The sequence below is a fragment of the Pelobates fuscus genome, chromosome 13, assembly GCF_036172605.1.
Source record: "Pelobates fuscus isolate aPelFus1 chromosome 13, aPelFus1.pri, whole genome shotgun sequence".
Taxonomy (NCBI): domain Eukaryota; kingdom Metazoa; phylum Chordata; class Amphibia; order Anura; family Pelobatidae; genus Pelobates; species Pelobates fuscus.
Genome location: NC_086329.1, coordinates 62568022 through 62584584, shown reverse-complemented (window position 1 = coordinate 62584584; position 16563 = coordinate 62568022). Strand labels below are relative to the sequence as shown.

General features: G+C 44.7%; 1 protein-coding gene across 1 annotated transcript in view; it reads right to left on the bottom strand.

The window, feature by feature from the left end:
- The window catches only part of ZFYVE26 (zinc finger FYVE-type containing 26), a 159646-nt gene that overhangs the window by 40940 nt on the left and 102143 nt on the right, over positions 1-16563 (bottom strand). The window contains exons 32-33 of the mRNA XM_063439262.1: positions 12132-12341; positions 10987-11205 (exon numbers count right to left, since the gene is read on the bottom strand). Coding sequence (XP_063295332.1) covers positions 10987-11205; positions 12132-12341 — 429 coding nt within the window. The remainder of the gene's footprint in view (positions 1-10986; positions 11206-12131; positions 12342-16563) is intronic.

Here is a 16563-nt window from a genome sequence, read left to right as displayed (position 1 = left end):
TCCTTTCCTCCCCCCCCTCCCACCCCTAGTGGTCCTTTCCCCCCCCCCTCCCACCCCTAGTGGTCCTTTCCCCCCCCCCTCCCACCCCTAGTGGTCCTTTCCCCCCCCCCTCCCACCCCTAGTGGTCCTTTCCCCCCCCCCCTCCCACCCCTAGTGGTCCTTTCCCCCCCCCCTCCCACCCCTAGTGGTCTTTCCTCCCCCCCCTCCCACCCCTAGTGGTCCTTTCCCCCCCCCCTCCCACCCCTAGTGGTCCTTTCCCCCCCCTCCCACCCCTAGTGGTCCTTTCCTCCCCCCCCTCCCACCCCTAATGGTCCTTTCCTCCCCCCCCTCCCACCCCTAATGGTCCTTTCCTCCCCCCCCTCCCACCCCTAGTGGTCCTTTCCTCCCCCCCTCCCACCCCTAGTGGTCCTTTCCTCCCCCCCCTCCCACCCCTAGTGGTCCTTTCCTCCCCCCCCCTCCCACCCCTAGTGGTCCTTTCCTCCCCCCCCCCTCCCACCCCTAGTGGTCCTTTCCTCCCCCCCCTCCCACCCCTAGTGGTCCTTTCCTCCCCCCCCTCCCACCCCTAGTGGTCCTTTCCTCCCCCCCCGCTCCCACCCCTAGTGGTCCTTTCCTCCCCCCCCGCTCCCACCCCTCGTGGTCCTTTCCTCCCCCCCCGCTCCCACCCCTCGTGGTCCTTTCCTCCCCCCCCCTCCCACCCCTCGTGGTCCTTTCCTCCCCCCCCTCCCACCCCTCGTGGTCCTTTCCTCCCCCCCCCCTCCCACCCCTAGTGGTCCTTATCCCCTCCCCCCTCCTTTCCTCCCTCCCACCCCTAGTGGTCCTTACCCTCCCCTCCTGCCTTTGTAGCGTGGCCGGGCGGCGCGGAACGCGGGACAGGAACCTTTGTTTCCTGTACCCGGCCGCCGGCAGACTGAAGGGAAGCGCTCACTGAGTGAGCACTTCCTGTCAGTCCGCCGGCGGCCGGGTACAGGAAACAAAGGTTCCTGTCCCGCGTTCCGCGCCGCCCGGCCACGCTACATGGAGAGACCGGCAGGAGGGAGCGCTCTGAGTGAGCACTTCCTGTCAGTCCGCCGGCGGCCGGGTACAGGAAACAAAGGTTCCTGTCCCGCGTTCCGCGCCGCCCGGCCACGCTACATGGAGAGACCGGCAGGAGGGAGCGCTCTGCGCTTCCCTCCTGCCGGTCGCTCAAACCCGGCCACCCTCCATGCTGCAGTGCTGCGCCGCCTGAGGCTTGCAAGAGAGCTCAGGCGGCGCAGCATGAGGAGCGACACCGGGTGCAGGGATCCGGCGCCCCCTGGTAAGTTGCGCCCTAGGCGGCTGCCTAGGTCGCCTTACAGGTGGCGCCGGCCCTGCGTATGGTAGCCCAGGAATGAGAATTACCCCCATGATGGCATACCATTTGCAAAAGAAGGCAACCCAAGGTATTGCAAATGGGGTATGTCCAGTCTTTTTTAGTAACCACTTAGTCACAAACACTGGCCAAAATTAGCGTTCAATTTAGTTTTTTACTTTTTTCACACACAAACAAATATAAATGCTAACTTTGGCCAGTGTTTGCGACTAAGTGGCTACTAAAAAAAGTCTGGACATACCCCATATTGAATACCCTGGGTTGTCTACTTTAAAAAAAATATTTACATGTGGGGTGTTATTCCTCGATTTATGACAGATAATAGTGTTACAATGTCACTATTGATACATTTTAAAAATGTATGTTTTGAAACCGCAATATCCTACTTGTACTTATAGCCCTATAACATGCAAAAAAATAGCAAAAAGCATGTAAACACTGGGTATTTTTAAACTCAGGACAAAATTTTGAATCTATTTAGCAGTTTTTTTCATTCGCTTTTGTAGATGAGTAAAATATTTTTCACATAAAAGTAAAAAAACATGTATTTTTTTCAATTTTTCATCATATTTTTTCATTTTTTTAAAATTAAATTACATGAGATTATATAAATAATGGTATGTAAAGAAAGCCCCTTTTGTCCTGAAAAAAACAATATATAATTTGTATGGGAACAGTAAATGAGAGAGCGGAAAATTACAGCTAAACACAAACACCACAAAAGTGTAAAAAGATGCCTGGTCGCAAATGTACAACATCGCAAAAACAGTCCGGTCCTTAAGGGGTTAAACTCCCTCACTGTGTTAACCTCTACCACTTCAGCTGGAAGGCTATCCCATGCGTCCACTACTCTCTCAGTAAAGTAATACTTTGTGATATTTATAAACCTTTGTCCCTCTAATTTAAGACTATGTCCTCTTGCTGTGGTAGTTTTCCTTTCTTTAAATATACTCTCCTACTTTACAGTGTGGATTCCCTTTATATATTTAAATGTTTCTATCATATCCCCCCTGTCTCGTCTTTCCTCCAAGCTATACATGTTACAATCCTTTAACCTTTCCTGGTAAGTTTTACCTTGCAATCCATGAACCAGTTTTGCAGCCGTTCTCTAAACTCTCTCCAAAGTATCAATATCCTTCTGGAGAGAATTGAGGTCTCATCAGTGCTTTGTACAGTGGCATGAGCACTTCCTCCTTTCTACTGGTAATACCTCTCCGTATACAACCAAGCATACCGCTAGCATTTCCTGCTCTGTTACATTGTCTGCCTACCTGTAAGTTATCTGAAATAATTACCCCTAATTCCCTTTCTTTAGATGTTGAGGTTATGACTGTATTAAATATTCAAAACTCTACCCCTGGGTTTTTACACCCAAGATGCATTATCTTGCACTTATCCACGTTAAATGTCAGTTGCCACAGGTCTGACCATTTTTAGAGCTAATTACCCCACTAATTACCCCACTAATTACAGGTTTTATCCCTGTATAGTATGTTTTTGCAAGTATTTATCCAATTGCTGTTTAAACACCTGTATAGACCTCTTCAGGCAGAGAATTCCACATTCGTATTGTTCTTATGGTCAAAAACCCTCTCCTTTGCCTTAGAATAAACTCCTTAAATACATGACCTAATGTCCTATGTATAGTCCTATGTATGAATAGATTTCCAGACAGTGGTTTGTATTGGCCCTGAATATTTGTGTAATGCAATCATATCCAGTGGCAATTGTGTATCTGTGTATGTATGTATGTGTATCTGTGTTTGCCAGTGTGTGTATGTGTACGTATCGGTGTGTAAACTGTACCAGTGTGTGTATCTGTGTTTGTTTGTATCTGTGTATATATGTATCTGTGTGTGTGACTTTGTGCATGTGCCAGTGTGTTGTGTAGATGTGTGCCCGTGTGTGTGTGTGTGTAACACCGTGTATATGTAAAGGTATGTGTGTCAGTGTGTGTATTGTAAATGTGTGTGTATGTGTATCTGTGTGTGCCGTTGTGCGTATGTGTAGGTTCATGTTTATATCTGTGTGTGTGTGTGTGTGTGTGTGTGTGTGTCAGTGAATCTTTAGTAGTGTGTGTGGAACTGCACTCACTCCCATAAATCTGAGCCAGGTTGCTTGCTAAACCGGAATCAAACACCAGTTTTCCAAAAATTAATAAAATAATTGTGGTCCAGGCACTTCTTCGTTCAAGACAGGTACTTCATTAAGATTGCTTTTGTGGTTCTTAATAAAGTACCTGTCTTGAACCAAGGAGTGCCTGGACCTCTATTATTTTATGTGTCTGTGAATGTAATTTCATCTAATTAGAGTCCCATCCCTCCACTATAATTCCCTACCCCCTCAAAAACCACCTCTCTATGCTCTCTCTACAGCCCCCTAACCCACTAATTACAGCTCCCAAACCCCCCACTCCAGCCCCTAAACTATAGTTCTCTGTCCCCCGCTACAGCCCACTTTCCCCCTCTACATCCCACCATCAGTGCCCCTCCCGAGATTTGGTTCTGGATCCGCCCCTGATCATATCCCTTCTGAGGCGCTGTTTTTCCAACTTAAAGAAATTTAAATTTCTTAACATCTCATAACTAAAATGCTTCATTCCTTTTATCAATTTTGTAGCCCGCCTCTGCACTTTTTCTAGTGTTATAATATCCTTCTTTAGAACAGGTGCCCAAAATTGCACAGCATATTCAAGGTGTGGTCTTACCATTAATTTTTAAAGAGGCAAAATTATATTTTCATCCAGACAATGATTGCCCATATTTATACATGACAATACCTTACTGGCCTTAGCCACTGCTGATTGACATTGCATATTGTTGCCTAGTTTATGGTCTATAACAATTCACAAATCGACAACATTGTTGTTGTGACGAGAATCTCACCACATTGCATTGGAGAAGCCTGTTTGCCTGCCTCCTGACTATGGCCCCTGGGAGATTTGACCCTCTAAATACAGTATTTAAGAACCATCTGGGGACATACTGTGACTTTTGGGAACAATGCCCCTTTAAGACTATGGCCCTTGGAAGATATTGCCTGTTAAATAATATTTTAGCAGATTGGATTTTAAAAGACTTGCTGCCCCTTTAAATTGTATTGGAGCAGTTCTGCAGCTTTAAATTGGCACTTCGGATGCAGATTGGTTAGTTTGTAACACCCTGTGGGTGGTCCTACCTAATGGAAACTGTCATAAAAGAAGGTTCTTTTGGTGCCATTAAACAGACCACTGCTTGACCCTCAACACGGAGCCTTGTCTCGTTCTTGGGGGGATTCACTGTATGCTGATAGAGACTGATTGCCAGGAGTGTAAGCCGCTTGGGAGCTTTTCCTGTTCATCTGCTAGCAGTTATTCGTGAGGTTTCGGTTCGGGAGTTTGGAGTGCTACCTTATTCCCTTGTATGCAGTTTGGGAGTTTGGTGCATTCACTTGTATTCAATTCGGGAGTTTGGTGTTCTACAGTAGCTGCCTTTATATCTGAAAGGGGAATATCGCCTAAACGGATTCTAACCCCTTGTGTGCAGAAACGGTCCGTTCAAGTTGTTATCCTTATTTCACTACCATTTATGGTTTAAGTGGTGCATTCTTTACCTTGAAGTACATAACTTTTAATTTTTCCATATTAAATTTAATTTGGCATTTGAGTGTCCACTCCTCCAATCTACATAAATCCCTCTGCAGCAAAGCAATATCCTGCTCACATTGTATGCTTTTACAGAGTTTTGTGTCATCTGCAAACACTGAAACATGGCTTCAATGCCTATTTAAAGTTAATTTATAAATATGTTAAATAGAAGCGAACCCAGAACAGAACCCAGAGGGACCCCACTTGCTACTTTTGTCCAGCTTGAATCAATGCATCTCTATAAGGAACATATAGTGCCTCCATGCATGGTGTAGAGACACTTAACGTGAATGATGCAGAATGTGCAGTAAAGACCGAGGATGCAACTCTAGTTGCCCTCTGAGTGATTCTCTGAAAGGGCAAATATTACATTAAAAAGCCTGCAGGGACAAGCTATAGACACCAGAACAACTACAATAAACGGTAGTTGTTCTGGTGACTACAGTGTCCCTTTAAGGAGTTAAGTGTAGAAATAAGTGAACCTCTGCTTTTAATCTTTCAGGATTCTTTTGTTTCAGAAATTGTACCGGAGGATTGGAGTAAGGCAGATGTGGTTCAAAAGGGATTCAAATCTTTGTCTGAAATTATAGACTTGTGAGCTTAACGTCTGTGGCTGGGAAAGTATTTAAAGGGCTATTAAGGGTTAATTGTCAGGAATTCATTGAGAACATTGTTATCAGCAAAAATTAGCATGGTTTTATGAAACACAGTTTGAAACATGTCAAACTAACTTACCGTATATACTCGAGTATAAGCTGACCCGAATATAAGCCGAGGCCCCTAATTTTACCCAAAAAAACTGGGAAACCGTACTGACTCAAGTATAAGACTAGGGTGGGAAATTCAGCAGCTACTGGTAAATTTCTAAAAATTAGATCCTAAAAAAATTATATTAATTGAATATTTATTTACAGTGTGTGTATATAATGAATGCATTGTGTGTATATAATGAATGCATTGTGTGTGTGTGTGTATGAGTGCAGTGTGTGTGTGTGTATGAGTGCAGTGTGTGTGTGTGTGTATGAGTGCAGTGTGTGTGTGTGTGTGTGTATGAGTGCAGTGTGTGTGTGTGTATGAGTGCAGTGTGTGTGTGTGTATGAGTGCAGTGTGTGTGTGTGTATGAGTGCAGTGTGTGTGTGTGTATGAATGCAGTGTGTGTGTGTGTATGAATGCAGTGTGTGTGTGTATGAATGCAGTGTGTGTGTGTATGAATGCAGTGTGTGTGTATGAATGCAGTGTGTGTGTATGAATGCAGTGTGTGTGTGTATGAATGCAGTGTGTGTGTGTATGAATGCAGTGTGTGTGTGTATGAATGCAGTGTGTGTGTGTATGAATGCAGTGTGTGTGTATGAGTGCAGTGTGTGTGTATGAGTGCAGTGTGTGTGTATGAGTGCAGTGTGTGTGTATGAGTGCAGTGTGTGTGTGTGTGTATGAGTGCAGTGTGTGTGTGTGTGTATGAGTGCAGTCTGTGTGTGTATGAGTGCAGTGTGTGTGTGTGTATGAGTGCAGTGTGTGTGTGTGTATGAGTGCAGTGTGTGTGTGTGTATGAGTGCAGTGTGTGTGTATGAGTGCAGTGTGTGTGTATGAGTGGTGTGTGTGTGTATGAGTGCAGTGTGTGTGTGTATGAGTGCAGTGTGTGTGTGTATGAGTGCAGTGTGTGTGTGTATGAGTGCAGTGTGTGTGTGTATGAGTGCAGTGTGTGTGTGTATGAGTGCAGTGTGTGTGTGTATGAGTGCAGTGTGTGTGTGTATGAGTGCAGTGAGTGTATGAGTGCAGTGAGTGTATGAGTGCAGTGAGTGTATGAGTGCAGTGAGTGTATGAGTGCAGTGAGTGTATGACTGCAGTGAGTGTATGACTGCAGTGAGTGTATGACTGCAGTGAGTGTATGAGTGTGTGTGTATGAGTGCAGTGTGTGTGTGTGTATGAGTGCAGTGTGTGTGTGTGTGTATGAGTGCAGTGTGTGTGTGTATGAGTGCAGTGTGTGTGTGTGTATGAGTGCAGTGTGTGTGTGTATGAGTGCAGTGTGTGTGTGTATGAGTGCAGTGTGTGTGTGTATGAGTGCAGTGTGTGTATGAGTGCAGTGTGTGTGTGTATGAGTGCAGTGTGTGTGTATGAGTGCAGTGTGTGTATGAGTGCAGTGTGTGTGTGTATGAGTGCAGTGTGTGTATGAGTGCAGTGAGTGTATGACTGCAGTGTGTGTGAGTGCAGTGTGTGTATGAGTGCAGTGTGTGTATGAGTGCAGTGTGTGTATGAGTGCAGTGTGTGTATGAGTGCAGTGTGTGTATGAGTGCAGTGTGTGTATGAGTGCAGTGTGTGTGTATGAGTGCAGTGTGTGTGTGTGAATGCAGTGTGTGTGTGTGTGTGCAGTGTGTGTGTGCAGTGTGTGTGTGTGTATGAGTGCAGTATGTGTTGTGTGTGTGTATGAGTGCAGTGTGTGTGTATGAGTGCAGTGTGTGTGTGTATGAGTGCAGTGTGTGTGAATGCAGTGTGTGTGTGTTGCAGAGCCTTGGTGGGGGTGGGCATTTTTATTATTATTATTTATTTATTATTTTAATAATTTTTTTGTTGTATTATTTTTTATTTAATTATTTTTTATTATTATTTATATATATATTTTTTCGGCCCCCCTCCTTGCTTGATACATGGCAGGGAGGGGGGCTCTCACTCCCTGGTGGTCCAGTGGCATTGGCAGTTCAGTGGAGGGGGGCTGGCAGGAAGCACTTACCTCTCCTGCAGCTCCTGTCAGCTCCCTCCTCCTCCGCGCCGGTCTGTGCAGCTCTTCTGTCAGCTCACACTGTAAGTCTCGCGGCCGCACTATGACCCCGCGGCTCTCGCGAGACTTACACTGGGAGCTGACAGAGGTGCTGAACGGACCGGAGCGGAGGAGGAGGGAGCTGACAGGAGCTGCAGGAGAGGTAAGTGCTCGCTGCCAGCCCCCAGTCTGTATTATGGCAATGTAAATTATATAAGACGAGTGGGGGTTTTCAGCACAAAAAATGTGCGGAAAAACTTGGCTTATACTCGAGTATATACGGTAATTGCGTTCTACAAAGAAGTAATTAGAAGTATAGATCAGGGCATTGCAGTGGATGTGATCTGCTTAGATTTTGTCAAGTCATTCGATACAGTTCCACACAATAGGTTAGTGATAAAACTAAAACAAATTGGTCTAGATGAAAAGTTCTTGTTCTTGGGTAGAACACTGGCTTAATGACAGAGTACAGAGAGTTGTCATTAATGATACATTTTCAAGCTGGATAAATGTGTTAGTGGTGTTCTTTTCTGGGACCACTTCTATTTAACATGTTTATAAATGATCTTGAAATTGGCATAATACAATACAATACAAAGGAATACAATTAAGGATGAAATGTGGCACTATATGTCTTTCTGAATTAATTGTAGACCACTCAAGCACAATATGCTTACTGTACAGCAAGGAAAAGAAAGGCTGCGCCAAAGGGAAATAGTAAAAAAAAAAAGTGAAAGTTAAAAATAAATATAAAAATAAGTAAAATAGTCCCAATGAATATCAGAAGGTAAATAGGCTTTGTCACTGATTCCGCTGGTAGGGTATCTTCTCTGTTTATAGTAGTTCAAATCGTCTCGTGATATGGAAGTCACAAGAAGAGAGGGCCAATCGTGCAGAGTGTATAAAGTAAATATATATAAAATATAATATAAGTATTACACTCACTATGTATATACTCTCTATGTGCCAGGTTTTATATTATTCCATTTTGATAAAGCCCCAGTGGTAAAACGCGTTAATGGTTTTAAATATTGTGTATTTATATAATAAATGATTTTTGGCTAAATATTTGTGCCACTATCTTTTTACACACCATTTATTTTTTCCTGGCATTTTATTCAATTTATCCTGAGGTGGTGATTATACCACCAACGCTACTTCCAGAGTTCAGTGTGGTCTGCACTCCATTTGTGAGTATATTTATTCTATTTTATCTACTGTTACATCATATTATCAGAGAGCACTATTTGCTGTTTTTATTTTCCTCTTCTCCTGAGAATTGGACATCATCACTGTGACGAGACCAATCTCGCCACTGTGCATTGGAGGAGCCTGGTTGCCCGCCTGCTGCCTTTAGACTATGGCCCCATGTTGAAACGCTTGATTTTCCCCTGCAGTGACACGAAAGCCGGGTCATTCGGTGCTTGCCCTGTTTGAGCGGTGATACCCCGGATAGCTATGCCATGAAGCCCATTTGTATAATGAAAGACTATGGGAAAGACTTTGGCTCCATGGCAATTGAACTGTATGTGTCTGATCTGAGCGCCATTCAGTAATACTGTGCACTCAGATCTGAGCTATCTGGGGATATGTTGAATGTACCGGTTTATGAAATGGCTGCACAGTTATATATTTTTATGTATTTTATGGTCTTTTGCTGCCATGTGTTCAATGGAGTTTTGCCTCTGTCCTTGGAGATAATTGGATTACTTCCCAATTATCTCCAGGATAGAAGACTCTGTGGAACAACTGGTTTTGGGCAGAAAAGCCATGCTTAATTTGGTCACAAAGAACTACGATCTATCTTTTGAACCAATGGACCAATGTGGATGATTTTGACATATGTTCGGATTTGAAGTATGCTGATTCTGAAAATGTAAGTGTGAATGTGATGCGTACTTTTAAAGTTATACATAATGTGGAAAAACTGTATTTCTCTGCTTCTGATAATTACTTTACCCATTGTGTAAGGTAATTGTATCACAGGCAGAGGGGAGGATGTTGTGTGGGAGTGTCTGAGTGTATTGTACGTGTTTATTGGTTGTTCTCCAAAACCCTGTGGGTAGTACTAATGTGTATATAAGAACAATAAACCCACAGCTCTGTCTGTTCACTGCTTGACCCTCAACATGGAGCCTTGTCTCGTTCTAGGGGGGGATTTACTGTATGCTGTTACAGACTGATTGCCAAGAGTGTAAGCCGCTTGGGTGCTTTTCCTGTTCAGCTGCTAGCAGCTATTCGTGAGGTTCCAGTTCGGGAGTTTGGAGTGCTACTTTGTATCCTGTTCGGGAGTTTGGGGTTCTGTAGTAGCTGTGCCCGTGTCTCTGGAAGGGGAAGATCTACTAAACGGCTTTTAACCCCTTTTATGCCCGGGGTGCCGTTACAATCACCCTTTGGAGGTATACCTGAGCTGGCCATAGCTCATCTAAATGTGAGTGTAATTAACGCGTTTTACCACTGGGGCTTTATCAAAATGGAATAATATAAAACCTGGCACATAGAGAGTATATACATAGTGAGTGTAATACTTATATTATATTTTATATATATTTACTTTATACACTCTGCACGATTGGCCCTCTCTTCTTGTGTCTTCCATATCACAAGACGATTTTAACTACTATAAACAGAGAAGATACCCTACCAGCGGAATCAGTGACAAAGCCTATTTACCTTCTGATATTCATTGGGACTATTTTATATTTTTAACGATATTTATTTTAAACTTTCACTTTTTTTTTTTACTATTTCCCTTTGGCGCAGCCTTTCTTTTCCTTGTTGTACATTTCTCAAATAGAGGGTTACCCTCTGTAAGGTCGCTGCCTATCCACTGTATTATTAGCGCTAACCTACCCTTTTTACTTGGACAATATGCTTACTGAGCTAGTGTGATATTAGCTACTCAGCCCTCATAACAGATCAATATGACAATATGCTGAGACAGAGTACTGAAAGATATATATATCAAAGATATGATGTGAATCTTCACTAACTAAAGCTTATCTCTGATCAAATGCCAGTTATCACTGCATTTTTCTTTATCTCTTAAATATTCACAGAGATGGTTGCCTTATTTTACCTTTTGACAGACTTTAATTTTAGCCAGGATCAAATAGGAGCACAGTTTTATATTGTCAGGAAGATTCGTTTTATACGTTTATATGATATCACACCAATATTTCACAAAAATATGACATCGGACTAAAAAGTGATATATTAAAACAATGAATTTCCCTTTAAAATTATTCTTTGCATTATTACCTTATTTAATAAATACAGCAATGCTTCACGCATGAGCTCACGGCGCATGTAAAACTTTATAATCTCTAGGTGGGTGCCGTAGGTATGAAGGTAATGCAAACATTCCTGGTAGTAGGTGTTATTTTTTATCTTTCCCTCAGGCATCATTTCATACCATATGCAACGGGTTTTCAAAGTGTTTTCAAGCTCTTTAAGGGTTGCAAAATAGTCATCATCCTTCTAAAAAATAAATAAATAAAAAAGTATACACACACATAAACATTGTTTAAGGCAATTTGCATACACATGCAGCCTAATCCTATTTCTATACAACTTTCCAACAGCACTGTAGCAAGTGTTATAATGTGATTTTTTATTTTTTTATAGTTAAAAAGAACCGTATTTTTCACTTCATACGACGCACTTTTTTCCTCCTTAAAAGTAAGGGGAAATGTCTGTGCATCTCATGGAGCGAATGCATACTGAGATCATGCGGCATGGAGGAGGGAAGGCTGCAGAAAGCCGATACCGAGCCCCTCCCGAGCAGAGAGTGCTGGGAGGAAGCGACTGTTACTTCCTCCCAGCTTACTGACCGAACTTGCTGGGAGGACTGAAGGCACACAGAGAGGACGAGGGAGGAGAAAGCTCTGCAGGCAGACTACCATCCCATCACCAGCCTCAGTCAGCCCCAGGAATTCACCTCCCTGCAACAAAAGGTATGGAAACAGGGTGTGGTTAATAATAGGTCAACTGCAATTTGTGTGTCAGTGTGTATGTTTAGGTATGTGTATCTGTGTGTGTGTGTCAGTGTGTGTAGTTGTGAGTGTCAGTGTGCATCTGTGTAGTTGTGAGTGTCAGTGTGTATCTCTGTGTGTGTAGCTGTGTGTGCGCGCATGTATCTGTGTTTATAGTTGGGAGTGTCAGTGTTTATCTCTGTGTGTGCGCGCGCAAAAACTGTACTAGTGTTCTTACTGCCACTGTTGACTGCTGTTCACTTTACATGATTGAAATATTATTCTGATACCGTTTATTAAATAGTTTAGTATACCATTTGATTCAGAATCTTTTTTCTGGTTTTCCTCCTCTAAAAACTAGGTGCGTCTTATGGAGGGAAAAATACGGTGATCTTTACATGGTGGACAGGTTAATAAACAGAGCATACGTACCACCAAGAGGATTGGTTTGGCTGCAGTCTCAAGGTACTGAACAACATCCTCCAACAGCTTTGATCCAACATTCTTTTGGTTAAGATCCAGAGGTGCTTTGAAACACCTACTAAATTTTTCCCTTGCTCCAGGTAAATTATCAGATTTAAGACAAGCCATGCCCCAGGCATGCCAAACACCTGCAGGATCAAGTCCTGTTTTGGTAGACACCTATAAAGAAGCAAGAGACATGAAAAAATAAACAAATCCGCACTTTTTTTTTTTTTATAATTCTTTATTTTTATTGATGCATTGAGAAAGATACAGTCATACAATCGATATCTGTTTACATTAGTTCTCAGAAGTCGTTCTGTTGTTACAATATCTCAAGTGTTACACTTTTAGCTTTCCAGAGAAAACAGTAATTGCGGCAATTTCAATATATTGACTGTTGTGCATCAGTTTTATATCTTAACGGGTAGGGGAGAACTTGGTGGTTGCGTCGAGGGGTCTAGTCGGTTGGGGGAGGGCAAATCCGCACTTTTTAATCACATTTACTCACCATATGTAAAACTGTGGGAATTTGGAGCTTTATATATTATGCCTGCATGGAAGAGCAAAATTATTTTACAAAGTTACATGAAAAGTTGCTGAAAAGAGACTTGCGTCCATCAAGTTCAGCCTTCCTCACATATGTTTTTGCTGTCGATCCAAAAGAAGGCAAAAGACCCAGTCTGAAGCAATTCCAATTTTTCAACAAACTAGGAAAAAATTCCTTCTTGACCCCAAAAAAGTCAGATGTCTCCTTGGATCAAGCAGCTATTACCCACTAATCAGAAATTATATCCCTGTATGTTTTGTGTTTGCAAGTATTTATCCAATTTGTAAATCAGATTTTTATTTTTCATGCTTAGAAATACATATTTTAGATACATATATCTCTTTAGGTAAACAAAGAATAAAAAAAAAATGTTTTACAGACAATTGTATGATGTGTCCGAGGACTAATATCAGATGTTAAATGCTATCAACTGGGCTCGCAGGCCCACTGTAGTGTCGGATGCGCAGGTCCTATATGGTGTTGCCAGTTTTTGAACGTGGTGTTTGCCTGTACTTAATACATATTTACAGAGAAAAGAAGTGTGTATTTCTAGTTTCATTAACCAGAGTAAGTTCGCCAGACAGGGATATGTTTTGTGTTTATAACTGGGAGGGTCCAAGAAGTATGCAAGCTTAGTAAGTCATAGGCTATGTTTCTGATTAGTCTCGTAGGTCCCAAAAACCACAGTGAGATATTGTGCCTGGGGTTCGGTTCACCCCTAAACTCATATGTACGGGTGTTCGTGTTTGTTGTCTGTGGAGGAGTCTGCATCGTGCCCTATCCTCCTGACCTCTTCTCTATAATGCTTTTCTATAATAATGAGAGAGGTGTGTGTGTTGAACGTTGGTGAATCGTAAGGCGTTGTGGGTGTTATGTGTTAATTCTTCAGTTATGTTCCCTGTGGTTAGAGTGTTTCATGATATGTGTCTCTAAACACATAAGATAGAGAACCTGTGTCAGGTTGTGTTGTACCTATTATGGACGTAGCATGCTGTGTATCATGTGGTTGGTCTCCTCGGCCCCCACTCCCATTCCCATTCCCCCCCGCCCTGGCACTCCGGCAGTCGGCCAAGAGAGAACAATAAGAGAGGGCGGGATAACGTGGGAAGGTAAGGTAAGGGGGTATACGGTACGATCTGTGTTACGTAGGCCCTGTCCCCGTTGACGTCCCTTCTGCAGCCCCGGTAGCATCTCCATCCCGCCGGTATTGGGATATGTATAGGAACCATGGTAGCCACATCTCTGCATGTCTGGTTCCTCGTTCTGTCAGAGAGGCATGCGTTGCTTCTGCTGCCTGGATGTCCTCTACCCTGAGGATCCATTGTCTTTTAGTGGGTACTGTCGCTGTTTTCCAGTGTACCGGTATGGACGCTTTGGCTGCATTTAGTAGATGACGGAGCATCGATTTTTTTTGTATAGCGGAATTGGTTGCGTCAAAATGTGGAGCAAGGCCAGTTCTGCACTCCAATACGGTATGTCTCCCAGGATAGTTGTCACCGTGTCCTTGATCATTTCCCAGTATGTGGTTATGCTCCTGCATGACCACCAGATGTGTGTCAGGGTGCCCCTTTTTGCCTGGCATCTCCAGCATGGGGGGGGGACGACTGATGGGAAGATCCGGTGTAACAGTGTCTGTGTTCTGTACCAAAAAGAGAGTAACTTGTAATTCACTTCTTGGTAATATGAGCAAATGGAGCTCTTCTGTTGCCAGATTAGTGCTTTATCCCATTGCGGGGTTGTGAAAGTCGTCCCCAATTGTTCCTCCCATTGTCGCTGGAATGTGTTGGTATTAGTCGTGCCCGCTGTTATTAGATGTTGATAGAGTGCTGAGATTGCGTGTTCTGAGGGGTAGCCTCGTTCGCAAAGGTCTTCAAACCAGGTGAGGTCTCTGTGTAGGCGTTCTTTGTGGAGCATTGCGTCGTAGTAATGTTTTAGTTGTATGTATCTCATGACGGTGAGGGGAGTCCTGGGCTCACCCTCCAGTAACGAGTCCAGAGTACGCAGCCTTCTGTTTCCCAGGGCCTTGTGTATAGGCATGAATGTCCCGGTGCTAGCAATGGACCATGCTCTAGTGGGTAATCCTCCTCCCACGGCTTTGTTATGTGTGAGAGGGATCATTGGGCTTGGCGTGGGTGAGATATGGTTCTGATCTCTCAACGCCCTCCAGCTTTGCATCATCTGTAAAGATCGTCCCCTCCCCTCGGTATTGCGACACACTACTCCCGTCTACCCCCCAGATCTTTGCCTCCAACGTAGGGCCGATAAGGCCTCTGCCCATTGTTTCTGTATTGGTCCCGAGTGCCAGTCCAAGATACGCTGTAGTACCGTAGCTTGGCAATACTTTTTAAAATCCGGTAGTGCCAAGCCCCCGTGTTGTCTGGGCCGGCTTAGAATGTCATATCGTATTCTGGATCGTTCGCCCCGCCATACATATTTGATGACTGCCGATTTCAGGGATGAGAAGAAGGTCGCCGGCAGGATGACTGGTATGGTCTGCATGAGGTATAGAATTCTCGGGAGTATGTTCATTTCTAACACCGCTATTCGTCCATGCCATGTGACGTGCGGGTATGACCATTTAGTCAAGTCAGCCAGGATATTCTTTAATAGTGGCTGTGAATTGTATCGATATATGTCAACCGGTTCCGTAGACATCCAGATGCCAAGGTACTTCATCTTGTCATGACACCAGCGAAATGCGAACTGTGACTCCAGGGAAGTGTATTCCGCTTTGGGTAGTGTGATGTTCAGGACTTCGCTTTTCGAAAGTGTGCACACTTCCTTTCAGTCCCGCCGGAAACCGGAAGCTGAAATTGAAGCTCCAGTACCACGGTGCGCGCTGTGGAGCCGGCCCACGCTACAAGACAGGTAAGTAATTATGGGACAAGGGGAGGGGAGAGGGGGTGGACAAGAGGAGGGAAGAGGGGGTGCACTATGGGACAAGGGGAGGGGAGAGGGGAACACTATGGGAGATGGGGGGACACTGTGGGAGGAGGCGAGGGGGGGGAACACTGTGGGAGGAGGCGAGGGGGGGAACACTGTGGGAGGGGTGGAGGGGGCAGCACTAGGGGAGGAGGGGAGGGGGGAACACTATGGGAGGGGGGAACACTGTGGGAGGAGGGGAGGGGGAGAACACTGTGGGAGGAGGGGAGGGGGAGAACACTATGGGAGGAGAGGAGGGGGGAACACTGTGGGAGGAGGGGAGGGGGAGAACACTATGGGAGAAGAGGAGGGGGAACACTATTGGAGGGGAGGGGGGAACACTATGGGAGAAGAGGAGTACACTATTGGAGGGGGAGACACTATGGAGGGGAGGGGGGAACACTATGGGAGAGGGGGAGGACACTATGGGAGAGGGGGAGGACACTATGGGAGAGGGGGAGGACACTATGGGAGAGGGGGAGGACACTATGGGAGAGGGGGAGGACACTATGGGAGGAGGGAACACTATGGGATGAGGGGTAGAACACTATGGGAGGAGGGGAGAACACTATGGGAGGAGGGGAGAACACTATGGGAGGAGGGGAGAACACTATGGGAGGAGGGGAGAACACTATGGGAGGAGGGGAGAACACTATGGGAGGAGGGGAGAACACTATGGGAGGAGGGGAGAACACTATGGGAGGAGGGGAGAACACTATGGGAGGAGGGGAGAACACTATGGGAGGAGGGGAGAACACTATGGAAAGAGGGGAGAACACTATGGAAAGAGGGGAGAACACTATGGGAGGAGGGGAGAACACTATGGGAGGAGGGGAGAACACTATGGGAGGAGGGGAGAACACTATGGGAGGAGGGGAGGGGAGAACACTATGGGAGGAGGGGAGGGGAGAACACTATGGGAGGAGGGGA